We start from the raw sequence: 27,164 nt of genomic DNA, 5'->3' as shown, positions 1-27,164 counted from the left end.
GGTCAACGGGCGGGCAGTCAGTGCCCTCATTGACACCGCCGCCAGCCACAACTGTGTGTCATCGCAGTTCGCCGAAGGGACGCCCTTCGAGGCCTGGCCGGGCCAACTCCAGCTGGCGACCACTGGGAACGCCTGCCACACCAGGGGCGTCGTAACGCTGCACGTGGACGTGCGCGACCAACGTTCGAGCACCACGGCGTTGGTGGTCGACGACCTCCGAGACGACGTTATCCTGGGACATCCGTGGCTGTACGACCAAGGTGCCATGATCGAGGTACGCGATGGGTGCGTACATGTCGGCAACCAGGGCCGCCGTACAGTGTATGGCCTCGGACGCTCACCGCCACCAACCAAACACCAGGTCAGTCTCGCTACTTTCAAGCATGGGGTGCCCCGTGAGCACCAGGCAGCTATCCAGAGTGTAATTGTACCCCGCAGTGACGTGTTCGCGACTGCCGATCCGCTGAGACGTACGACGGTCGCAGAGCACTCTATTCCTACTCACCCCCACACCCCTATGTTCATCCCTCCTGGCAGCTACGGGCACACGGGGAAACAGACCATCCTGAATCAAGTGAGGGAAATGTTGCGAGATGGCATTATCGAGCCCAGCGAGAGCCCATACAACTTCCAGGTCGTGCTAGCAGAAAAAAAAGATGGCACTTTACGTTTCTGCGTTAATTTTAAACCAATTAACAAGGTAACAGTAAACGCACCACCTCCACTGTTGAACATCGCAGATACAATCGCGGGGTTGGGTAATGCAAAGATTTTTTCCTCGTTAGATCTAAAAGCGGGTTACTGGCAAGTACCCATACGCCCAGAGGACCGCCCTAAAACCGCTTTTACGACTCCGGACGGCAGACGGTTTCAGTTTTGCGCCATGCCCTTTGGATTGCAGGATGCACCCGCCACGTTCCAGAACATGATGACGCGTGTATTAGGGGACTACGCGGGCAAGTTCGCGGCCGCATATCTTGATGACATTATCATTTGGTCACAGACATGGAACGAACACGCGCACCACCTCGCGTTGATCCTAGAGCGACTAGCCGCCCACGGGCTTACATGTAACCCCGAGAAATGTCACGTAGGTACAACGGAACTAGATTTTTTGGGCCTGGTCGTGAATGCGGAGGGGAATCGGCCAACGTCACAACAACTGTCTGTCATTGTAAACAAGCCTATCCCAAACACTCGTAAGCAGCTGCAACGGTTCATCGGACTGGCCAATTGGCTACGTGCGTTCATACCAGAGTTCTCTGTCATCGCCGCACCACTAACGGAACAGCTGTCACCAAAAAAGTCCTACCGGTGGACAACGGAAATGCAAGCAGCTTTCGAGGAATTGAAACAGCGTTTCCGGCAATGTCACTTGCTGGCCCGACTAGATCCAGGGAAGCAGATAATTGTACAAACGGACGCAAGCCAACAGGGAATAGGAGCCATATTGTTACAGCTTGGAGATGCTGGCGAGCCTCGCATAATTGAGTATGCGAGCGCCAAGTTCGGGGCAGTAGAGCAACGCTACAGTGTGAATGAGAGGGAGTGTTTGGGCGTGGTGTGGGCCCTGAGGAGGTACAGGCCACACCTAGAGGGCCAGCATTTCATACTGCGGACAGACAGCCAGTGCCTGAAATGGCTTGCCACTATGCAGGGGCGGCGGTCAAAATTGACGCGGTGGGCTATGGTCCTGCAAGCACTCGACTTTACTGTGGAACACGTCGCTGGCAAACAGAACGAGCTGGCCGACGAGCTTTCGCGTAACCCAGACGACACGGTAGAGGCGCGGGACGACGCGGACTGGGACGAGCTCCTCCCACCCACGAGCGGCACACCGACACCTAGGCCACACACACTTAGTCAGGCGGCGGCGCTGTGTGCGATCACAGATGTAAACAATACCCCCACCCTACCGCCAGGGGCGGAACTAGACGATCTAGACGCATTCGTGCGCGCGGCACAACGCAGAGACGAACACACGCAAGGGCTAATACGTCAGTGCGGGGAGGCTGCGTGCGAGGGGTACCGTGTGCTCGAGGGATTGTTACAGGCACGCACCGCAGGCACTCAACAACCATGGCGGACATTTGCACCCGCAGTGACGCGACGCGAAATATTCACAATGTTACATGTGAACAGACTAGCCGGACACCCGGGTACGGATCAGACTGTACGTGCAGTACGAGACCTCTTCTTTTGGCCCGGGGTTAACAAGTATGTGAGGGACGGCGTGCGAGGATGCCGACACTGCCAACGGCGAAAGGTGCGGCGAGCCGATGGGCGAGAACAACAAAGACCCCGGCGACCATCCGAGCCATTTCACACGGTCGCTCTGGATTTGATGGGGCCGTACCCAAGGTCAGCACGCGGGAAGAGATTCCTGTTGGTTGTGACGGATTGCTTCACGCGCTGGGTCGAGGCCTTTCCGCTGTCAAACTGCCGCGCTGGCACCATTGCACGCACCATGGACACAGAATTTTTCCCGCGCTGGGGCTACCCACGCGTTGTGTTGACGGATAACGCGTCACAGTTCTCGGGACGGAAGTGGAGGGAGCTATGCGAGGCGTGGCGAGTCACGACGCATACCACGCCATTGTACCACCCCCGCGCTAACCCCACCGAGAGGCGCAACCAGGAGATAAAGGCGCAGCTGAGACTCCGGCTGGCTGAAGACCACACCCTGTGGGACACGCACATCCCGGAAATCACTTATTGCCTGCGGCGCCGTGTGAACACAGTTACCGGCGAATCTCCAGCCACACTCGTGCAAGGACGTAACCTACCCCTGCCCGGCCAGTACCGGGTGCAAGAGAGATGCGCGGAGGACAGGGAAGAATCCCCAGAAGAGCGCGGGCGGAACATCGCTATGACGCATGAAGAGGCTCGTCGCAGGCAGGCGGCCTACCAGGCGCAACACACACCCGTCACCACACGACCACCGCCGCCACTGACACCTGGGCAGATGGTGTACGCGCGTCTACATCCACTCTCAGCTGGAAACAAAAACTTCTGTGCGGGGCTTGCACCCAAGTGGATCGGCCCCATAGCAGTGTTGCGCATACCAGGTCCCACCGCGGTCGTAGTCACACTTCCGAGTGGTCGTGCCGCGAAGTACCATCGGGATGATGTACGAATCGCGCACGGAGGCAGGGAAGGAGGCCCTGAGGGAGAGGGAAGCGAACCCGTGACCCCCACAGTTACCGAGGACCAACATCACGCCAATGCTGCGACATCAACCCCTATGGAGAACGAGGGCGCAGGATTCCACGGGTTTCCAGGAGTGGAAGTGGAGTCGCCAGTTCCAGCCCCACGCAGAACGGGCCTGACAAGACAGCTGTTCACAGAGACAGACGGAGAGGACTCTCCCTTCCGCGGGTTCGCGGAAACAGACGAACTGTCGACGAGAGGAGACGGTATGCCCTTGCCTCTGATATGGACGCCAGACGAAGTGGACGAACGACCAGAGTCGCCGGACAGCCATGAGATGATGTGGCCATTCCACTATTCCATAGAGGACTCAGACTTTCGGGTCTTCGTGGAAGAACCCGCAGAATCCGAGGCAGGTGAAGGAGAGAGAGAAGCACCCGAGCCCGCTCCAAGGTACAACCTACGACCCAGGAGACATCCAAGGGCACGGAGCTGCTGCTCAGCTGGCGAAATGTAAACATTGCCACAGGGAGCGCGAGGTAAACAATGCCACGCCCACTCAAGGTCGGGAGATGTCATCACATCGGCCTACTTTAGGAGGGGGCAATTGACGTCGTCCAGGGCTACGCCCATCTGAGCCCGATGTGCCACCACCTCCCTCCCTTCCTGTTAATCCTCCCGGCTGACGTGTTTTAAATAGCGCGCCGCCGCAAGAGGGCGCTGTAGAATCAGTGCTTCGCTCCCCAAGATATAATAATACTGTGCAATCTTTTGTTTTGTTCCCCAAGTGCCATATGTTTTTATATTAAAATTTATTGTAATTTTTATGCATTTTAACCACGTCCGCGGCACGACGGGAGACAGGGTAACTGTTCAGGGCGCTTGGCGCCAAACACCCCCCCCCCCCCCCCCCCCTCTTCACCACGCTACCTCTGCGGCCATTGCTCGCGCAGTCGCTTCCCGTCGCCAGCTGAAGAGAGACGCTCCGTTCCGGCTCTCCGAGGAAGGCGTTTTCATAGAGACATTGTGTTTGCGTGCTTCGAGTGTTGTTTGTCGGCGTGTGGGGCGCCCTGAGATCCCACTGCGTGGTTAAGGTAATTGCGAAAGGGGGAAACGAGTCACGCCGCCACACGGGCTACGTCACGCCTGAGACAGAGTCTTCTCGCCGGGTCCGTGCCCCCTAGACACGGTGGCGCCCACTAAAAGTACGTTATAAATACTACCGAATCCCCCGACCTTGTCAATATATATATATATATATATATATATATATATATATATATATATATATATATATATATATATATATACACACATTTTTGGTGGTACTATATAGATTGTAATTTTTTTAAAACTTTAATACTCTTAAAAACAGACAAAAAACCTAGTTTTGATAATGATTTTTCAAGATGTCATAAATGTTATAAAAAAAGGATTTTTAAGGGGCTATTATTTAATGAAATACGTATTGGACTCTCCAATGAAATAAGAGGCCTGTTCCATGCCGCCTCTCCCAAAACTGGAAGCTGGGAGCGACTCTGCTTACAGTGTGTACATAAAGACAGGGGCGCAACAACTAAATTTCCAAATTTTTATAAAGAATCATTGATCCCTCCTATTGAAGCGGGGGGTCCAGGGGTCCGCCCCCGGGAAAATTTGTTGTATTTCAAGGTGGAAAATGGTGCTATTTAAGCAGTTTTATTATCAAAAATTGATTACACAGCACTTTCTTTGCCCCTGTTTGCCCCCACTTCAAGGTTTAATAGGGGGGGGGGGGCAAAATACCTTTGCCCCCCCCCCCCCCCTTGTCGTTGCGCCCCTGCATAAAGATACATACCCGCGTGTGTTCTTACAGCTGCTGGGTATGGACGAGTGTCAGAAGAGGATTTACGACATGGTCCAGCAAGCCAAGGAGGAGGCTGGACTTCCGCTCGATGAACCCCTCTCCGTGCTGGTCAGTACGACTCAACTTCTCTTTGCTTTCTGCCGTTACCTCGGCTTCTTGCTCGAATCATGTTCTGGAACCATTTCAGGACATGCGAAAGTTAGAGACAAGTGATATCTGTTTATACTTACGATAAATATGGTCAGAGCAAAGTGATGTACGTGCCAAAAAAAAAAAAAAAAACTTTTGTGCAACTTTAGTTTGGCAATATCTGCACGATCTACCATCCTCTTTTTAACTTCAAGGAAATGCCGTACAGACGTAGATCAGAGAGCGCTGCATTAGCTATTGTCTCCAGGTCAATTAGCCTGAGAGGGTGGAAGGGTGTGTTTGAACATGGATGTGTGGCCACCACGATTCTGTTGGAAGTGAAACTTTTAGAGATAGAGGTATTTAAACAATCGGTATGTGTGTGTATGCAAGTATGCAGGTGCACAAGTATGCAAATGCCGATATTTATTACCAGATGCGTGATTTCAGCTTTTTAATTGGGGTGTAAGGCATACTAGGGAACTGGGGGGTATGTCCGTGGGTCCTCTCCCAGGAAATTATTGTTAGTTTCTTTAAATCTTTTTCAGACTATTTTCACCATAAATTGCTAACATTCTCTATTTACCCTAAAGGCTTCATCGTTGATTACTTTAATTAATAGTCAAACCATTTGTAAAGTTATATCACTTACACACAATTCAAGTATATGCATATTTTTGAATGATTGAATGTTCTGCCTGATCTTTATCATGTAAGTTTGAAAATTATTGATATTTTTACTTAAAAAATCGGGTGGCTAAATACCTGGTTGGATAATTCTTGGGTGGCAACTGCCATCTCTTGCCACCCCTGGTAATACCTATGCCTATTATATATTGTTAACTTGAGCAAGCAAGACTTTCAATACACACTTTTTGCTATCATTTGGTGACAAAATTGCCTCGAATGCTGAAAAGAAGTTTCAGTTCAAAAGAATTTCAAACTTTTTAACACTGGGATCAGGTTCTCCTGGAAAGGTTCAATTTTCATCTCAAGCTGGGGAGAAAACGGGAATCAAAGTATTGCCTAATCAAGTACAAATGCACCTGCAGTTCCATCTGATACATTTTTTTTCTTCTCAAGCATATCTCATAGTTTGCATATTTAACATCATATTTATATCGATAAAGGGCTGAGCTACACTTCAACCTGCATGACGCATACAGAATAAATGTTGAAAATTTAAACACCTTTCAACTGTTGTTTAAAATTATCCTGCACCGGACACTGGCTAGAAATTCTGGACTCAAAGTAAGAGATACACAGTAAGTTCCTTTGAACACATTGTTACCACCAGCTTTGGAGGTGGAGCCTTTGATTCTCTCGATCGGAATGATTTCAAAGCCTTGGTTCTCAACTCCTTCTCACGTTTCTGACACTTCCGGCCAATCAGGGCTCACCACACTCGAGCTCTTCCACTGGCTTCGTAAGAGCGTGTGCAGAATTTCAATTCGGAGGGGGCGGAGGGTGTATGCCTGCTGATTGCCGTTTTCTTTCCATCCAGTTGTGAGCAAACACTAGCCAGAGCACTTTTGTTTTCAACCAAGCTCGAGCAGTGTAGCTTAGAGCCAGGGCCGCAACTGGGGGGGGGGGGGGGGGGGGGGCGGCAAGCTGGGCATACGCCCCTGGCGCAAAGATGTGGGGGGGCGCCAAAATCGCTTGCATTGTAATTCCTACTACAACTGGTAACTGGTAAAAAGTTTTTTTAACTTGCATGCCAGGAATGTCTAATCTGATTTACAATATAACGTCTGAACATATTTAATGAACAAGTCTAGTGATTATACGGACTACTTTACGGACATAGTGGGTTCATGCATGGAAGGTACAGTAGCACAGAAACTGTTACATGTAGGTATGGAAAATGCTTAAATAGCACCATTTTTTCCGTGGGATGGCCCCCGGACCCCCCGTTTTTTTGGTGTGGTATGTGCAAAGAAAGAGGGGGGGGGGGGGGCGGGGGGGGCGCATGAATCCATTCATGCCCAGGGTGCCAGAGACTCTAGTTGCGGCCCTGCTTAGAGCCGATCCGTTCTGTGCGGCAGGGCTTGAGCCTGAGCGGATGCGAGCAGGAGGAGTCCAACAACAAGCTGAAGGAGGACCTCCAGAGCAAGTACCCGAACTTGAGCCGCCAGTACATGGTGTGCAGCGACACCGTGGGGTCCGTGGCCGCCGCTCTCCCCCTCGGTGAGTCGACCGAGCGGCTCTCCCGTCTCGCCACGCACGCTTTTGTCATGCAGCCCGGCGGGGTGAGTCGAGGCTATCAGCAGGAGTGAAGTTCTCAATCGTGGAACAAAGAACGAAGTAGTGAGTCAAGACAACTGTAAGACTCATTGCCATCTGTGTTACAATTGTGAACCTCTATCGTGTGCTTCATTGTGTAGTTTTATCACGTCAATGAATTATTGACCATTTTGTTTTATTGTTCATGTGAGTTATTGACATGCGAAGTTTCACTCCTAAAGCACGTGGTGGCGTCGTACCCATTTATTATTGTTGTTATTATCAGGCACTGCATTATCATAGATGTAAAAATGCAATACCTAAAGCCAACTGTAAAGTTTCAAACATTGGGAACAAATTTTTACTAAGTTACGATAAAAGAAGGTAATGCCGGACTTTTTGAGGACTTCCGGTGACTTTCTTGACCATGCTTTGAAATCCCACGTAGTAATTGCGAATGAATAAATGACAGCACTCTGTAACAATGCTTGAGGAATCTGGACACATTAATACACATTAAAAAAAAAGATTATTGCAATGGGGAAGATTGATTTAGCATTACATGTTGGGCATGTGGGCATATGTCATTGCTGATTTATGTCGGTGTACATAGAAAAAACCCCAGAAAGGGACTAGAAATAAAAATTAATAAACAGAGAACAAGCCACTATCAGCAGATGTTACATGCATAGACGACACAGAGAATCCAATGGAAGGAATTCAGTTGTAAAAAAAAAGGACAGCTCAGACGAACACAGTAGGCTAACACTGACGAGACAGTGCGACCTGGAATGGAATTCTGTATGTTGTTTAGACATGTAACACTTGACACCAGCTAATATTGGCTTGTTTTCTGTGTGTTTATGTACTAACAAGCAGTGGCGTAGATCAAAATAATTATGTTAAATCAGAAACATTTACATCGCAGACAAAGAATAAATGGCGTATGAAAGTTTCCCCGTAATTGGCCTATGGTGCGGGCGAAAATGATAATATAAAAGAGCTGTAAGAAATTTTATAAAGCGGTCCTTAAAAAGGTCCTGAATTTGGTTCACTGGATATTTGTAGACATCCTGTAGACATAACATATGACTACTGAACTATGTCACCATGACCTTGAAACTGTCCAAACAGCTGATATTCAGAACATTATCATACTGTTGTCAGGGGGAATATACGTGGTATTTCGAAATTATGGCGTTCGTGACTGTGGGCGCCACCACGTGGTTGGGCATGTGGACCTGGCTAAAGACTCTGTCCCTGTGTTGTGTCGTGGCCCGTGTGGGTGCTAGGCTCGATTCCCCTATGTGATATTAAAAAATCTACTCTACCAACCCGCTCTCAGCGGCGGATATGCTATTGCACGATAACCGCCGGTCACTAGTGGGCTCTCTAGGCGTCCCACACTTCTCTCGACGTCTGAGTTGGCCGACACTCGGTTGCACGTACAAAGTGTTCATGGTCGAGTAGAAGTGTTTTTATTCACGGTGATTGATACAAGGCTGATCAACAGTTATATATAAAAAAAAAAACATTACGTAATAGGCTGTGATAAAGTGCCAACTGCAATTGAAACGGTTTAGTTACTGCCCAGCCTGAAAGTTAAGCCACGTTGTTTTGTTTCAAACGTCCACTGAGAACTTAAAATAATCAGTTAAACAGTCTACCACCTGGAGTAGTTCTCGAAGAAGTAATAAAAAGTTTAAGAATACGTTAAGAATAGCGGATGTGAGAGGATCAGAAAGTACAAAAATTGAAGTTGACGTGTGTGTTGATGGCGTCCTACCCCTGGCGGCGATCGGAAGAGACTGGACAAGATTAGGGTGTCGTGGCGGCAGGAAGCGACTAGACTACTCACTGTTAGTTTATTTTATAGTTACATGACAAAATATTTAACACAGCAAACCCTCTCAAAATCTAAGTACTAATTTATCAAAAATTATTAGGCATTAAAACAATTTAATTAGTGATGTATTTTTTACTTAAAATTCAAAAGTATGTAGTTTGCTCCTTTAGGGTAGTTCCATGATAGGCCACGTGGGATGCTGCGCTGTCCTTATATCTACCTGGATACAAACACTTGGGGTACTATAGAAAAGAAAAGGCAAAAGATTAACACTTATATTTAAATTATGTTATTACGTGAGGGGACCGTGCCACAGATGCTAACTATGTCTCTTGTGTGGCAGTCTAACACGTCGGCAGTAAGTTGGAAACGCCAGGCCATAGAGGGTGCTGGTGAGAGGAGAGGGGGTCTGAAGTGGGGCGAGGCACATAAAGGCTTAGGGAGGGCGTAGCCCTGGCCCGATGTCAATACAGTGTGGCTAGTAAAACTGTGATAAATTTTCTGATTATTTTTTTTTTCCAGGTTTGGGAAAAAATTTTTCCTGACCACTGATATTATTTAGTTACCTAACTTAACTAAAAAAAATTCAAATTCAAAACTGTGACTTGAAGGCGTCTCACACTTCTCTATTGCAACAGGCAAATATAAATTATTTTATCGCACTACTGTCGGTAGCACTGAAATCAATGCGCGTGGTTGAGGTGCTGTATCGGTACTTAACTCTTTCAGTGCTGTGATCGACTCTTGTCGATTGCTGCCTCTTTGTTTAAAGTGCTGTGATCGACAAATGTCGATTTGCAATACTCAAGTCAGTGCGGAAGTTGATTTAATTCCCGTGTGTGGTTTTTTCCTTGTTCTGTCATTACCTGCGATCTGTTGAGGAAATCTTGAACTACTTTGTTGAGTTTGCCGGTGGTTCAGTTGGTAAAAATTAAATTTTCTTTGTTCTTTTGCTGATGTCTTTGAATTTGTACCGTGATATTTTTTTGTTTTGAATCTTTCTTACTATAAACTTTTTTTTTCCAGTAAACGTTATGCCAAAATATTAGTCTAAATATGTTTTGTTTTATATTTTTTTATATATATTCGGCGTTTTTATTTTTGGTAGACATTTAGCAAAGAGACAGGTAAAAGTAATACGTCTTTGTGTAAACAAGTGTTTTTGATTCCATTTCTCTACATGGGTTAGATGTTATTTCAAATGCAGTGTCGACAGAGGATTTTTGTTTCATAACAGACAAAAAAGATATTTTGCGTGACATTTTTGTAGGAATAAATAAAATGATTTTAATGTTATGATAGAAAAAATGGCAGACCGTAAACGTTTATATGATCCATCAAAACAAGAAGATTATACAAAATTACTGGAACTTTTAGCTGCAGATTCAGAATCTGAAGATGAAAACCCTAACAGTCAAAGTGATAGTGATGAAGACGTAGAGTGCAACGAGTCAAACTCTGACAACGAAAATGAAGATGTGTCTGTAGATAGAAATACCTGGTTCCGGGTGAGTAAAGAAACTCCAGTGCATTTGAATTTGTGTACGTAGAATGGGGATACTTGCAACAGAGAATGAATTCAACAATATGTTACACTATACCAGACTCATGTTAATGGGATAAATATAGACATGGTAAATAATATATGCATGTAGAATACAATGATATGCACAAAATGTTTTTACCCAAAATAGTTTTCACGTATAATGACAAAATATAGCTGTTGCAAGTAACCCCATCAGTGGGGTAACTTGCAACACTTACTAAATCATTTAGGAATTACAAGTTAACACTTATGTGGGGTTACTTGCAACAGTTGGAATATTTAAATACTATATTTAAGTAAAAATGCAATAAAATAGAAACCAAATGTCACAAGAAACTGATCAGTAAACCCATAAAAAAAAAAATTAACAATGCATGTTATGAATCAGGTGAGTTCATTGAATTTGTTCAGTAAAATCCTCTGTAAATATATGTCGTCCTCGTACTACTCTTGGTTCTCTCAATATTTTCACAATGTTTTCTTTCATCACATTAAAGTTATCTTCCACTGATGGGAAGAGAAATACTTTTTCGGCCTTAGCACTTTTACGGAGAAAAGAACAATAAACAACAGATTCATTCTTTTCCAAGACTTTAGCAACAAAGAACCTTTGAACTGCCTTATTTGATTTGCTATCATACATTAACTTCACCAATAAAAAGTCACCGGTTTTGATAAGACAGAAGTTCGCAGTCTCATGTTCACTTTCTGCATTCTGATGCACATCTGTCATTTCAAAATCCACAGATTCTGATGAAAACTTGGACCATGTTCTAGCCTTTGCATATGGAGTTGAAGTTGTAGGAGCTGAAGTTGAAGCTAAAGTTGAAGCTGTAGTTGAAGGAGCTGAAGTTGAAGAAGGGTCCTGGTCAATGCTGGTATCTTCTAAACTTCCATTTACACTTAGACCAGGATTAACATTAACAACCCTTCTCTTGCGAACTCGAGGGGCTGATGACTGGCCAAATCGGGCTTCTCGCAGAACCCCAATGAATGCTTCAGACCAAGAGCCATCTGCTGTTGAGTTGGCAGAGGAAACTTCATTCTCAGCTGGAAGTTTATTTAAAACTTGTTGCGGATTGAACGGATACAAGCCAGTTGCTCTGAACCCCGAGCATAAATTTTGCGAAGCATTTTCCAATTTTTCCAGTGTTGCATTCAAATATCTGGGAAATAAATTTTTTGGTATTGTCCCCTTGTACTTTGCTTTGAACTCTGCAAGAGTTTGTCGCCACTTAATTTTCAGAGGACGAAAAAAGGCTACATCGAGAGGCTGACAAATATGTGTGCTGTTTGGTGGCAGTAAAACAAATTTAATGTTATGTTTCCTGCATTCTTCAATGACTGGCATGGACAGATGGCTAGCAAGATTGTCCCCAATCAAGACTTTTGGAGAATTTCCACCTCCTTTATCGCAAGATCGGAAATAGGGCAATGCTATATTGCAAAACCATTTCTGAAATAGGTGACCATCAAACCACCCACTTTTGGAGCACCCGTATATTGTACCCTTTGGTCCGTTCTCCAACCATGTATCATACAGGTGCTCAGACTTGTAAACAATCATGGGTGGTAATACAATGCCTGATGCTGTTCCTGAGAACAACACAGAAACCCTAACTTTGGAGTGATCCATAACACGTTCTGGGTACTTTGCCCCCCGTCTAACCACCACCTTTGCTCTTTGCGGATCATCTGTCATATTGGTTTCGTCGTAATTGACGATCATGTTTGGTTTTACTTCATGCAAAGAGATCTGTAAGTTAGCAAAATATTTCTCTAGAACTTCTCTGCTAACACCAGCCCTTGCTCTCGTAATGTTCTGACAAAATCGTGGCGACAGAATTTTCTTGTGCCTTCCTATAAAAGAAAGATACCAATCCCTACCTGGCATATTTTTTTTAAATCTAGGTTCTGTTCGCCCCTCATTATCTAAAAAGCTTTTAACAAGTAAACAAATATCCAACTTGTCAAATGGAAACCCCCAATCACTCGCCAATGAAATCCCATGAACCAGCTTACGTTCTTCATCTTCTGTCAGCACTGCAGGTCTTCCATAACTTTTGGGGTGCTTCTTTTTGAACGCCCTGTAGATCGTTGATCCAGTGATTCCATACTTTTCACCAGCTTGTCTGTATGAAAGGCCTTTTGTTTTTACATCTTCTATTGCAGCTAAAAGGTTTTCCTTCGAAAAATTGGCATAACTACGATGTCCTGGAACTTTCTTGTGTTTTCTGGCCATAACCTAAAAAACACAAAAAAAAATTTACATAGCCTTTACATTTACCTACATAAAAGGGCAACATTCCGAAGTTAAACTAACAGGGGAGCTAATATGAAGTTGGTAGGTATGTAATAATTACAGAAAATCATATGTGAAGGTTGTATTTTAGGTTTTAATTGATAACAAAAGTGGGTGTGTCTGGGTTGCAAGTTACCCCACTGGAATCACAAATTCATAAAAAAGCCAACTGACAGAAAACGAATTATCATTGCATGGTATGACTCTAGGATACACTTCTTGACACTACATTAAAGCCATACATACCTTACAATGTCTTTAGATGTGTACTTCTAAGAACTTCTACAGGAAGTTTCCAGATGTTACTTTTCGCAGATTTTCAATAATAATATTTAGTTATGAAAAACAAATGCACAAAACAATAAGTACCGCCTAAAACAACATGTACAAGATGCAACAGACATTTGTAAACAAATGGCAATAGAAACATGTACACATCGAACTGAATCATGGTAGCCAACACACAAAATATATTTACCTGTAGTTTTGTTGCAAGTTACCCCACCATTGCAAGTATCCCCATTCTACGTCAAACTCTGACAACGAAAATGAAGATGTGTCTGTAGATAGAAATACCTGGTTCCGGGTGAGTAAAGAAACTCCAGTGCATTTGAATTTGTGTAGTGGTGATTCATTCGACTTGACTATTGTAAGTGACCCTGTAAATTTTAGTAGCCAATATAGTGCCTTTTCACAATTTATGCCAAGATCTGTGTTTGTCCATGTAGCTGATCAAACAAATTTGTATGCACAACAGTTTTTGGACAAAACGCATGATTTTTCACCACAATCGAGGTATGCTAAATGGAAAGACTGTACAACTGAGGACATCGAAGCAATGGTAGCTATGGAGATAGGGATGGGCATGTGTCGAAAACCATCTCTAAAAGATTACTTCTCAGAAACAAGCTGGCTTCTTCGAATGCCAAATTTTGGAGAAGTTATGTCCAGAGATAAGTATTTTCTGTTGCGGTCTTTTGTACATTTCAACAAAAATGCAAACTTTGTGAAGAAAGGGTTGCCCGAGTACGATCCATTGTTCAAAATTCGGCCAATAATAGAAATGACAAAAGAAACTTATTTACAACATGTTCAACCAGGGAAGTGTGTTTCAGTTGATGAAACAATGTTGAAGTTCACTGGCCGTCTGGTTCAAACAATATTTACCATCTAAACCATCAACAAATTGGGGAATAAAACTGTGGTCACTGTGTGATAGCAAAACAGGTTTTTTATGTAAGTTCGACACACATGTAGGCAAAGGCAGTGGTGTGAAAACAGGCGAAACACTAGGTGAGCATGTTGTAAAAAATCTATTGGGAAGATTTGAAAAGAGCAATCGAATTGTGTATGTTGACAACTTTTTTTCTAGTCCAGTGCTTTTTCAATTTCTTTTAGAAAATGAAATTGGAGCTTGCGGAACAGTCAGAAGCAACAGGAAAATGTTGCCAGGAGAAATGAAAATTTTGTCACTAAAGCGAGGTGAAGAACCTAAGTTCTGGCAAAATAAAAGAGGTATGATTGCATGTTCATGGCAAGACACTGGTCGTGTTAACATGTTGAGCACCGTACACTCTTCTGAAATTTTGACAGTAGACAGAAGAACTAAGAAAAGTGCAACTGGATTCGAAAAAGTGAAAAAGCCAAAACTTGTTGCAAACTACAACAAAAACATGAATGGTGTCGACAAGTTTGATCAACTGTGTACGAACTATGTGTATAAACATAAAAAATTGAAATGGTACCAAACAATTTGGTATTTTCTTATTGAATCTGCATTGGTGAATGGGAGAATTGCATACAATGAAATAAATAAGAAATCTGTCTCCGCAAGTGATTTTAGAACTGAAGTAATCTCAGGATTACTGAAAGATTACAATCGTGAACCTGCAGCCAAATGCGGTCGTAAAATCTGTGATTCTATGCCTTTGGCAAGGCTAAGTGAACAACATTTTATTGGTGAACAGGAAAATATATCTCACAAGCCAAACTGTATTGTTTGTTCTGTACTACCAGGGCAGTGCAAGAAGAAAGGCAAAGGAATGTGCAAAAGGAAGCAAACAATATTCTACTGCAAAAATTGTCCAGAAAATCCAGCAATGTGTACTGTACCATGTTTTGAAATCTACCACACAAAAAAAAGTTACAAAGTTACCTGTAATTGTTAAACACATCTTCATTGTTTATGATTATACTTTACATAGTTGACATTGAATCAAATGTTGCTAACCATATCTACTAATAAATAACAGAAACTGAACTAAAAACACCAAAAAATAAGTATATAACATATTTTAAAGTTATAATTATGTGTTTGTTATGTATTTTTATGTTTATGTAAAAGATTGTACGTAGGTATATAATTAAGTGGGGAAGACCTGTTTGTAATAATCTAATAGTGTTTTCGCAAGTGAACTACCTACTGATATGTATTTACATAGTAACTATTGAAGTTGTAGCTATATAAAAAATCTTAAAAAATATAATTAATTCCAATTTGTGTAAAATTAAGTGTTTTGATTGTTTTAAGTTAAATTATTAATATAAAAATTTAAAAAAAAAATTAAATTATTTTTAATTAATTATATAAATTATAAAACTTTTTATAATAATTTTAAATAATGTATATTTTAATAAAAAATAAAATCTATTTAAATTTAAAGTTTTTAATCAATCTTAAATTATTTTGCACCACAAAATTATTATTTTTTATTTTCTGATTTTTTTTGCAAAAATAATTACGCACTTAGGCTAATTTAACCACAAAAAATGCTGCACCAAAAGAGTTAATGACCAAAAAAAAACACTTCGCTACAGGTTAGAAAGGTGGAAGAAAGGATGCTTACATGGAACCATTATAAATCAAAATAAGTCTCCTCTATAACTTTAATTTTTCGTTAACCTTGTGTAGTGGGTAACTCTCCAGTAATAAATTTAATAATGCCCAACTACAAAAGAAAAGCTTTATTTTCACCACCTTTTCACAGCTCCTTCTGATTCACCGTTACAAGCCTCTCTCTCTCTCTCTCCAAAGACAAAGTTCCATATCCTTCCGCGGTCAATATTTGCACTTACTTCAACCAAATATACACTTCAAAGTAACATAAGTTTAACAAAAAAAGATACAAGATTTTAAACCACAAATTCATTTACTTTACCATTATTTAACAGCTTACAATAACTTCTGGCAACCTATAAAGAAATAGTTCCGGCACAATATGGCGGCAGCCTACAGCGATTTTGTCTCAATTAAAGTGAAACGTCACTTGGCCAATCACAGCTAACTAGGTCACACCACAGCACTTTCAAACACCTCTTGGCGCCAGCTGGACGGCCCTTCCTTACTCCTTCTTCCCAACACCCAGCTTAAACTTAAATTTATAAATCATCTCTGCCAGAAATCACCAACAGAAACAAAGGAGTTATAGAAAAACATTTAAGTACCTAATGTAGAGACAAATATTTCAACATGAAACATAACACAAGAATAAATATTTTTTTATCTTCTCAAAACCCTACGTTAAATAATCAATGTTAGGGTAGGTCAGTGCCTAACCTCCTTACACTTGCTGTTAAAAATATTCCCAGAACACCTAAGAAATTCTCCCGACTTTTTTTCTGTCGTGGAAAATGCCCTAAAGTTTTGAGGTTTATCCTGTCGCTAGCCACCCTGTTATAGTAATGTAATCTAGTTGAAATCCCGCCCTTGTTTGCAGGCGGCATCGTGGTGATCGCGGGCACCGGCTCCAACGCCTTGCTGGTGAACCCCGATGGCTCGGTTCACCGGTGCGGCGGCTGGGGCTGCATGCTGGGTGACGAAGGAGGCGGTGAGTCACCCTCGAGCCGAGACCCGTCCCTGGTGTAACACCGGGTCAGCATTGGTAGTTTAGTAAAAACGCTCTTCACTCCAGCAGGTTCGGGACCACAGATATTTTGCAGGGTTATCGAAAGTCAATGTCGAGGCGTCCATATAAATCTGTAAACTTTCCTTGGCTTTTCTAATGACCAAAATCACAAATTACCCCAACAAATCTTTTGATGTGTAACATCTTAGCTCTCGGCATAAGGCATGTGGTAGGAGTAATTTCGTGAATGGAACGGAAATGTGTGACCACGGTGCTGCCATCTGTGGCAGATGGCACGAACCAAAGTTCACAAAGCCAAAAGGAAACAAAGTGTTAACTGTTTAGTGAATTTTAACAAGATGGGTGGTAGTATTTGATAAAATTCCTTGTCGAAAATGAGGTCCAAAGCTGGGGGTTTAGTATTTTTTCAAGTCTTTTTTTTTTTTTTGCTTTTATTGCAGAAGTTTCATTATACAATTTACCTTTGGCTCTGCATATCAAGTGATCGAATATCGATGTAGCCTATCCGGCAACGAATTCTAGCAGCCGGTGCGAAAAATACATGTGATTTGCGTCCAGAAATTTAGTTAGTTTTGCCTATATTTATCATACTCTGCAGTATTTCAAAGTACAGTATGTTAAATTTGGTGCCAGATTTTCGTATTATAAGTGTATTTGCAACATGAGAACACATGAATTTCTTCGTTACCAAGGTTAGCTGTGCTCTGGCGAGTACACAAAAAAAATTATTTACCTATTTTGCAAATTTCTGAACGAAATAAAGACAACCCAGGCTCCACAATACCTATATAGCTGTACTAGTTCAAACAGAACTTTACATATGTAATTTTACATTGTGCATAACTATGGACTAAAACACCACCTGGAAAAAAAAGTGTTAGAAGTTTGGGTATGCCATTCTGGTGAATGTCATTTCCTCTCTGAATTACTATCACTGAGGAATTTCTCTGGCTTTCCCTGACAGTTTCAACATGTGCACAACCTGAATATAGTTATAACACGAATACAAAAGATAATTAGTATACAGTACCATGATATGTAGTACAATTGTAATAATCTGTTCTATGGCTAAAAAACTGTTTTAATATTGTGCAAATGTGTTATGTATCCAGATAGAAAAAAATTTTACCCAAAGCATTTTCTAGCACAATAATACCAGATGATTACAGAATGAAGCACTCCAACTGTACTTGCACATTTGCCTATGCCAAGATTTTGCAATCTTTTAAAAATTTTCAAAGAATTTTTTTCCAGTGTAAGTGAATAAATTATAAATGTAAATTTAAATTTTAACCAAGCAGCCCTGAGCTATTAATTCTATCTTCCTGAAGTAGAATTTTGAGACGTAATCATTAATTTGACCATTTTTTGCTGTCCTGCATACTTAATAATTATTCTTGACAAAATAGAATTAAAATATCATGTAAAAAAATTCCACAATTGAATTAAATATTAGTAAGTGCTGCCGGGCACATTTAGGTTTGCCTTCTTAAAGTAGAATTATTCCTCATCAAAAATATGTTATTTCTTCGGATATTCATAGTACAGCGGTATTGACTATTTTGTGTCTGTTATTTCATAGCATGGTGGGTGGCGCATAAAGCAGTGAAAATATGTTTTGACGAACAAGACAATTTCGTACAACCTCCTCACCAGACAAACTTTGTGTGGGATGCCATCAAGAGGCACTTCAATGTTGAAACCAGGTGAAAAAATAAATCACAGAAACTTTCTTAACTTTAGTTATTAAAAGGAATTAAAATACTCATCTTAATTCATCAAAGAAGTAAATCACAGTAACGGCAACTTAATTTTTTAGATAGTGATGATGTTTCCATTAACCCTAGAGGGAATTACTTCAGCTAAGATAAAGTCTGGTGCAGTTTACTCAACCAGCAGTGGTTTGATGTTGCACGTATCCTCAGAGCTCAGGAAGTGTTTTTATTATAAAAGTGTAAGAGAGCTTAAGTGCTTCCACAGCTGTATAATAGTACATACAGGAAAGATTCCTTTGGAAACCAGTTGCCAAGAAATAGTTTGTAACACTACTACAAGAAAGATATTGTAGACTAATTATCTCTAATGCCTCAAGAAAACTAATAATAAAAAGAATTTGGCTATTCATAGTTAGTACTGGGTAATCGAGAATGGTTGCTAAGATTTAAAAAAAAATTATAATTTTTTTTTTAACGTATACACACATTCTGTTTTCATGTCACCTTGAGACTTAAAACCATATAGTATACTCATTAAATATTTATTCTATAATATCTCAGCTATCAATCTCGACGATCCTGTAACGTGTGACAGCCATTATGAATTGCTAGGGAGGTAGCATTTTCTTAGAATCACTGTCCTACTCCATGGGCGTCGCAAGGATATATTTTTTGGGGGGGACTTCAATTAATTTAGTTGTTGAGGAATATCCATCCCCTGGGAAAAAAAGCCGAGGGGGGGGGGGGGGAAGGTCCGGGGGTCCTCCCCTGGGAAAATTTGGGGTTTGAAGGTGCAAAAAGGTGGTTTTTAGGCATTTTTCTTTCCTAAATATTCTAATTATAGTTGGTTGCAATATATAATTTATTTTTTATAAAAAATATTTTCAGAGAACAAAACACAGTTAACGTATCTGCTGGTGCTATATCCACACAATATCATTAATTGCACAACATATGGGTTATATCACAGAAATCATATTTTTAATATAACTACGAAACTAAATAATATAGTATTGGAGGGGACGATATTGAAGACTTTTAATATTTGGGGGGGGGGGGGACGTGCCCCCCTCCTCCCCCCCACAGTTGCGACGCCCATGCATACTCCATGCCTACTAACTCCGTGTTTTCTCAAAAAAGATCCCCCCACGATATTTGATGTTTTAGCTCCTGCGAGGTTGTACATATTCTGGTTCCGTGCAGGTTCGACCTTCTGGACCACTGCTACTCGAACTTCGAGAAGTCCAAGTACGCGGGGCTGGCCAAGCGCCTCGCCGAGGGTGCGGACCAAGGGGACCCTCTGTGCCTGTGGCTGTTCGCCCAGACGGGGGAAGTTCTCGCCCGCCACATCACAGCGCTGTACCCCAAGGTTGATAAGGTGAGGCCAGCGTCACAGTCGTCACCGTCCACATCCACGCGATTGTCCACAAACTAGCCTCCCACCGCTGCCAGACACGTCGTACTTTCCTGCGCAACACAAAAATTCTATCCCAAGTTTTAAGAGCACAAAATGCTACTTTTCAGGTTTTCTACACAAATCTGCAATACATTTTTCCTTACTTTTCCTTGATAAAAAAATTCAAATTTTGCTAACTTTTTTTGTAAACATTTTTGTGATTTTCTATAAGAAATAACGGAACTCTAACTACCACCATTCCCTTAGTTGACCTAGATTTATATAACAAAAAATAAAATTTTCAATATAACCTTGCATAGTCATTTTATAGTGTTTATGACTAGGGACCCCAGAAAATGGTAAATAAAACTGGCTCATTTCGGTGTAAAAAAATGACAAATCCGGTGCAAAAAATCGGTGTAAAAATAAGCAAGCGGTGCTAAAAATCGGTGTAAAAATTTGGTGAGATACATTAAATTAAAATTGAAATTGGCAAACGAGGATTGTTTTGCTTCAAATTTTTTTAAATTTTAATATTAAACATAAAATGCACTCAGCTGGCAATCACTAAAAAGTTTTTAGTGTTTCTAGTTTTCTTCTTGGTCTTGTCTCCTTTACAGCAACCCTGTGTTCCCCTAGCCTGTTCTATTCCATCTGTTTCTAACCAAATGTTGTTTTTTTTTAAAAATTGTGTTGTAATATTACTATGTTTGGAAATTAAAATAATGTATGGTCTGTTGGGTCATCTGCTTTTTCCAAAGGTATGTTTGCCCCCACCATCATTTCAACTAAGTCAATTATAAATTGTTGTTTGTTTACAACTATGTTTTTAGAAGTTTGCAAAGCAGCTCCTATAGACGTATGTTTTGCAGTACCGGTAGTCGACGTTGATGCCGCACATAATTTTTTTTTATGAGTTGCGTTAGAAACGTGTTTTAGGCATGTTTCTCGACGCATCCAGTCCACACGAACGTTACAAAACTTACACATTATTATTTTATCCTTAACATCAAATATATAAAATCCTTCCTGCTTCATCTCTCGTTCTCGATCGAAAACCGTAACTATTTTCGGCATCTTAACACAAAAATAAGCACTACTACCTAGATGCTTGGAAATTAACACCGAGTAACCGAGACGTCATAAAAAAAAACACTGGCTGTATCCGAATACTGGCCTAATGGATCCCTTAGCTAAGGGATCCACTAAAAGTGCATCGTAGTGGACGCGGCCATCTTTGTGTTGAATCCGAATTCTCACAAGGGATGCCGATGCATCCCTTCACGCATCCACTAATTCGAGATTTCTAGGGATGCGACACTCGCATCCGCTAACGCGTCCCTGCATCCATTAGCTTCGGAATCGGGTTTTATTTTGTTTGTGTATAATATTACTTCAGATTTGCAGCATAATTATAATCGAAAGTGATAACTTAAACAGAGACAAATAAAGACGTTAATAAATATAATAAAAATACGAATTTAAACTTAACGGATAATTCAAAACTCATGAGTATTTTTAAAGTTTACAATTTATAAAATGTATTTTATTTGGATCGCTAACATGTATAACATACACGTTACATTATTTTTTAATTGGTAGGTATTTATTATTTACGTTTTGCTGAATATTCGTAGATATCCCTACACAAAATGGCTGCGTGAACATTAGTACGACTGACAGTCAACAGGTGGTGCTAGCAGTAAAAGTATTCGGATACTATCCATCCATTAGAAATGCGTCCTCTACATTGTGGCTGCATTTGCTAAGGGATGTAGGGATGTGTGTGCTAAGGACGAATCCCTATGTATTCGGATACAGCCAATATTGCAAGCTGCACCGTAAAAACATTTATGCCGTAGTGGCACGCACACGAAAAAATATTGTGTTCGGCCATAATGAAACTATTATGTAAGCGTAAATATTGTGTTCGCTTCTGTGCGCTAGAATTTTTGAGAACTAATACCAACTACATGAAAATTGTGTTCGTAACGCTGCTACATAGCGGCAACGTAAATATACACGTTTGCCGCCATGTTGAAACTACAATCGATTTCGTTACGCGATATCAATACAATCGATGGTAAGATTATTTACAGTATCCGACCAATGTAAACATTCTTGGTAAGGGAAATTACGTGGATTTCGCGCAAAGTTTCGTGTTTTGTGAAAAAATTGCAGATTTCGTGAAAACGGTGAAATAGTGCCCAATATCGCGGTATTTCGGGTATTTCGCGGTTCACCATTTTCTGGGGTCCCTATTTATGACTATGCACTAAAATACCACCTTGACGTGGCCGAGGGATGTTTGAAATACGTAAAATTATGAATAAGTATGGTGCATTTCATGATTCTACACTAATAAATGTTATTACAAATGTAAGTTGAAGCAAGATATATACTGGACTTTGGTTGCGGATTAAAAAAATTCCACAAAACCGAGGGAAACTTTGAAGGGCTTTAAACTCCAAACTAGAGCACTGTACCAAATTTATTTCGTCCAAATCTGAGATGGTGGGGTGGACAACCCTGGATGATCTAGCATCGAATGCCCCTGAGGTGTTTCATCGAAAATCCTACAAATTGCGCTGCTATGGTAAAAAAAAAAAAAAAAAAAAGGCAACATCTTGTATAGTTATGTTTGCATTTGGTAAATTTGCTTTTTGTCACACAGGCAGTTATTTCTTAAGCAACGATTTTCTTTTCCAGATTTCGAATTGACTAATGCATACCGGCGTTGATACATTATTTCGATGTAGAGATAGAGAAGATTGGTTATTGATTTTTTTATTATATATATATTGCGGTACAGATAAAAAGTCAGATTTTAGACCTTTCATTGTAATAATTGACAGGTTTGCAAAGGGGAAAATACCGTCGGCTTACTTCTAAAACATCGTAACTCCGTTTCAGTCAATTTTACAGGAGAACTTATGAGCTTTTGGAGCACGGTTTCGACTGACAAAGATACGAGGTTTTATAATTTGTGAATAGAAAAGAGACTAAGTAGAGTTGACTTGCCAGGTTTTATCAGCACATGCACTATAAAAAAAAAGAAAAGAAAAAAAAAGAAAAAAACACCAAACACATCCGGAATATAAAACTGGGAATATCTGGACTTAAGAGGTTTTAGAAGTAAGCAGACGATACAGCATGTTCGTCACTAAAGGTAGAGCGGTGTTAGTACCTGCTTTGAATATATATACAGTATAGAAGTCGCCAGCCCAGGTTAAAATTTCTAATACGGTTTTGAGGTAGTTGGTCAATTCACCGCCGCAATCGCCACCATCTCTAGGGCATCGACTTGTGGTGGTCCCTAGCGGGACAAGCGTCGAACTCTTCAAATTCCCCTTCCCCATCCTCCCGTTGAATGAACTCGAGCTGCAGTGAATGATAGGTGGGGGGGTGCGGGAGAATGACAGCGGGTGACAGTGCTGCGCTCTAACGTGTAAATAACCACTAAGACGATACGGGGCGTTACAGCAGCGCACTGCAGCGGTGAAGTTCCCAAGCTGCTCATCATACGCTCCTGAAAGACGTAGAGTAAATCCTATCCACTCGCGACTTCTATACAGTATATATATTCAAAGGTACCTGTGAAGAGAGTGCGGCTACAGCTCCGCTCGGACCCCCCGCCGCAGGCGCTGCTGGAGCCGGCCGGGGGAATCTCCGTGGTGTGCGTGGGCTCCGTCTGGCTCAGCTGGGAGCACCTCAAGCCGGGCTTCATCGGCCACCTGCGCTCCGAAGCCGCCCGGCCGGCGGACGTGCGGGAGCTGTCGCTGCTCCGGCTCACCACCAGCATGGCCATCGGAGCCGTCTACCTGGCGGCCAAGGAGATCAGCTTCGACCTGCCCCGCGACTACCAGGAGAACTACACCGTCTTCTTCCACTACAGGCGGGAGGAGCGGTAGCGCCCCACCTCTCTCTGAGCTCGGAAGACTCTCCAGATCTGACATTCCACGGGACGGTCACACCACTTCTGTTCCAACACATACATATGTTCGTTTTAGAAAATTACGCAAGTGAATGCACCTGTAATTAATAATTAGAAATTTTTTTTTTTTTTGGGTTTATTTTAACAGAGTTTCAACGAAACACTTACAAACCAGATTGAACCTTAATTTTTTTTTTTTTTTAACCAAAATTATCCGTTAAAACAGTTGTAGTACTTCGCCAAGATATTTCAAACATAATCATATTGTATGTCATAGACATAAAATGTTTCTACAAAGAAATTTCAATGTAAAACCACGGTGTAAATTTTCATCTTTGTTGCCATACATCTAGAATTAAAAATTTATTTATGTATTTATTGATTCATAATGATTCCCATTCCTCCTCAAGTTTTTTTAAGTTTTATTTTCTGTAGTAATCCCTATTTATAAGGAAAATATTTTTCTTTGCATATTCACGTGCCACATATTGTATTTATTGGTGAGTATAGAGAATAATAAAAGTTAAAGGCACAGAAGATTTTACAGAGAAGTCTCGCTTCAGTCTGTACATTCAGACGGTCGAGGCAAAATGCGGAAACGACCAGGGGAGCACTCTCCGTAGTCGCAGTCTTTCCAAAGACAATCAGTTATGGTTAGGGGAGGAATAAATTTTACACTCTTACTGAGCTGATTTTCTTTGATAATGGGGCTCTGACTGCCCAGTACAGAGAGACGCTCCTAGAGGCTGTGATCCCGTTTGCTCTATCTATTGGTGAACAGTTAATTTTGATGCCAGATGTTGCACGCCTCCATACCGCAAGGACTGTCACCGGATACTTGGAGCACGTTTGGAAAGGCGTGCACGATCTCCCGATGTGAATCCGACAGAGCATTTGTGGGGATGTTTAAGGAGACGTGTTAGTCATCATCCTCCTACTGAGCTGCATGAATAGACGGGTCGTGGCGGTAGGGACCCGCCTGCACCTAACTTGGACAGAGGTTGACACAGCGGGGTTTGAGGTTATTGTTGTGCACAGGCCAAATTGGCAAGAAAATGGCATTCTTTTAAGTACATATTTTTAATTACTTATGTAAATCAGTATTCTATTGTTAAACAGTGTTATACGAGAATTGCTTTAGCTGTGTAACTAAATATTTTTTCCTTATGGTGCAAGTAATATTTGTTAATTAATCATTGACTGGTCAATATTCAATGATATGCTGAGCAGTTATTTTGGAGTAATAATTGTGTTAATTCATGTTTATTTAGAAAATGGTTTTCTTTCTCTCTATTCTGCAGTTTTATCCCTTACAATATACACTTACGAGTGGAGGTTTGAATTGCCAAAGTAGTTTCACTTCTATCACGTGTACCGAGTTACATTAACTTTTTTGACGTAGGTAGAATATTAGTGGGATTAAATTTTAATTTTATGTATTATATTGTATATATTCAGATGGCACTTGGTTTGGTATTTTTAAATGTTTTTAACTACAGAAATTATTTACTCAATTTTTCCAAATTCAACCCTTGCCTGACAACTATCAGAGTCGACAAGCTATTGTAATTCCGGCCAAAGTCTACCTAGAATGTATTACAGTTAACTTAAATCAACCTCAAAAACCATACAATCTTACATACAAGCAAGATCTAGAATTAAAATAAACTTCCGTAACAGGAGTTGCAATTTTTTTTTTTTTTTACAATTCAATCTGATTTTAATTTAAGAATAATTTTAATTTTTGGATGACAATGTGTAATTGTAAAAACACATATTCTACCATTTCATAGGCATTAATGTAAACTTTATTCTACAATACTTGATGAGTTAACTCAGCAGTGAATATTGTGTAACTATTACTGTGTTTTATCGCATAATCGTAGCTCATTTTATACTAAAATCAAGTTTGACAAGTAGGGGTGAGACATTTATGTGAGAAATTTTTTTTTTTGTTAGGTAAAGTTATTCATAAAAACAAAACCCATTCATGGAAAGTATGTTTATTTAAAAAGTGAAGTATAAAAGAGCACGCCAAACAATTAAAATTAATACCGTATTTACTCGTGTATAGCGCGCACCACGATTTTTGCAACTAATTCCAAAGAAAAAAAATTTTTCCCATAAATAAATTTTACTAACATTTTGTTGTACCTGATTATTTAAATTGATGAGTGGTGATGCGTCAGGAAAATACTTAAACTCTGCTGTGTAGACGGAAGATAATGAAGCGCTGTATCGTCACAACTGGTACATGGGAGGGTGAGAGGGAGGCGTGCCGCGCTACGTTGCTAAGCTGGCGCAGAGAACTAGATGACTCACCGGTCGCTGCTGGGAGGAGGAATGAAGGAAGCGAAGAAGGTTACCGGGGGGGGGGGGAACTGGTGACAACATTCTCTCTCTTTTTTTACTAGCTTCTGAGCTGGCTTTCTGTAAAGGGGGGAGGTCTACAAATAAACAAGAGACCATGATGTGCAAGCTTGCGCACGCGTGTGTGTGTGAGACCAGGTTGTGAGTTGTGTGTGAAACAGAGGCCTTGTTGCTTGTGCGTGTGTTGGGGCTGGCCAGAAACGTCACCCGGCAGTTAACGACTTCCACTCCTCCCCGCCTCCCCCCACCAAACTTTTTTTTTCCGTGTATAGCGCGCATCCTTATTTTTTCCCTTTACTTGAGGGGAAAAAAGGGCGCGCTATACACGAGTATATACGGTAAGTCATGCAACAAAAACCTTTCTCCAACTTTAAATAGAAAAAAGAGCACGCGTTGCATGCAATCGGCGAGATATTGATATTCGACTGTGTGTGCACTCTATACTGCAAGCAACATAACCAAACATGAATGATGCCAACTAGCACTGGCTACATTTTAATTAGCGGTACACCACAGTGAAGCAGATGATCAGATAAAGGTTATAACATTTAAAAATGTCTTTAAAAGAGAATTTACACATCAGACAACTTGTATTTCCATTGATTAAATAAGTGGTCATGTCCGAATAAATATTACATTTCTAATTAAAATACATTGTTTTATATGGAAAAGTACCTACACAAAGAGCTAGGAATCTAATAGCGGGACCAAAAACATCATGCAACGATTACGCAAGAGTTTTTTCATCCAAATTTTGACGCCCTAAAATATAGGTGGGACGATTATGCGATAAGAGGGTAGTTGCATTACAAAATGTTAACATTTTTACAAAATTCCTACA

General features: G+C 41.4%; 1 protein-coding gene across 2 annotated transcripts in view; it reads left to right on the top strand.

Moving 5' to 3' along the window:
• Positions 1–24,419, top strand: part of LOC134539448 (N-acetyl-D-glucosamine kinase) — a 53,940-nt gene extending 29,521 nt beyond the window's left edge. Inside the window, exons 3-8 of one of the 2 annotated variants that reach the window (XM_063381493.1) lie at positions 5,006–5,104; positions 7,171–7,312; positions 16,759–16,869; positions 18,491–18,614; positions 19,827–20,001; positions 23,661–24,419. In XM_063381493.1, coding sequence (XP_063237563.1) covers positions 5,006–5,104; positions 7,171–7,312; positions 16,759–16,869; positions 18,491–18,614; positions 19,827–20,001; positions 23,661–23,930 — 921 coding nt within the window. In that variant the 3' untranslated portion in view covers positions 23,931–24,419. The remainder of the gene's footprint in view (positions 1–5,005; positions 5,105–7,170; positions 7,313–16,758; positions 16,870–18,490; positions 18,615–19,826; positions 20,002–23,660) is intronic. The other variant, XM_063381494.1, reaches the window with a different exon arrangement.
• The last annotated feature ends 2,745 nt before the right edge of the window (positions 24,420–27,164 follow it).

The sequence above is a fragment of the Bacillus rossius genome, chromosome 15 (genome assembly GCF_032445375.1).
Source record: "Bacillus rossius redtenbacheri isolate Brsri chromosome 15, Brsri_v3, whole genome shotgun sequence".
NCBI lineage: Eukaryota > Metazoa > Arthropoda > Insecta > Phasmatodea > Bacillidae > Bacillus > Bacillus rossius.
This window is presented reverse-complemented; position numbering and strand designations above follow the sequence as displayed.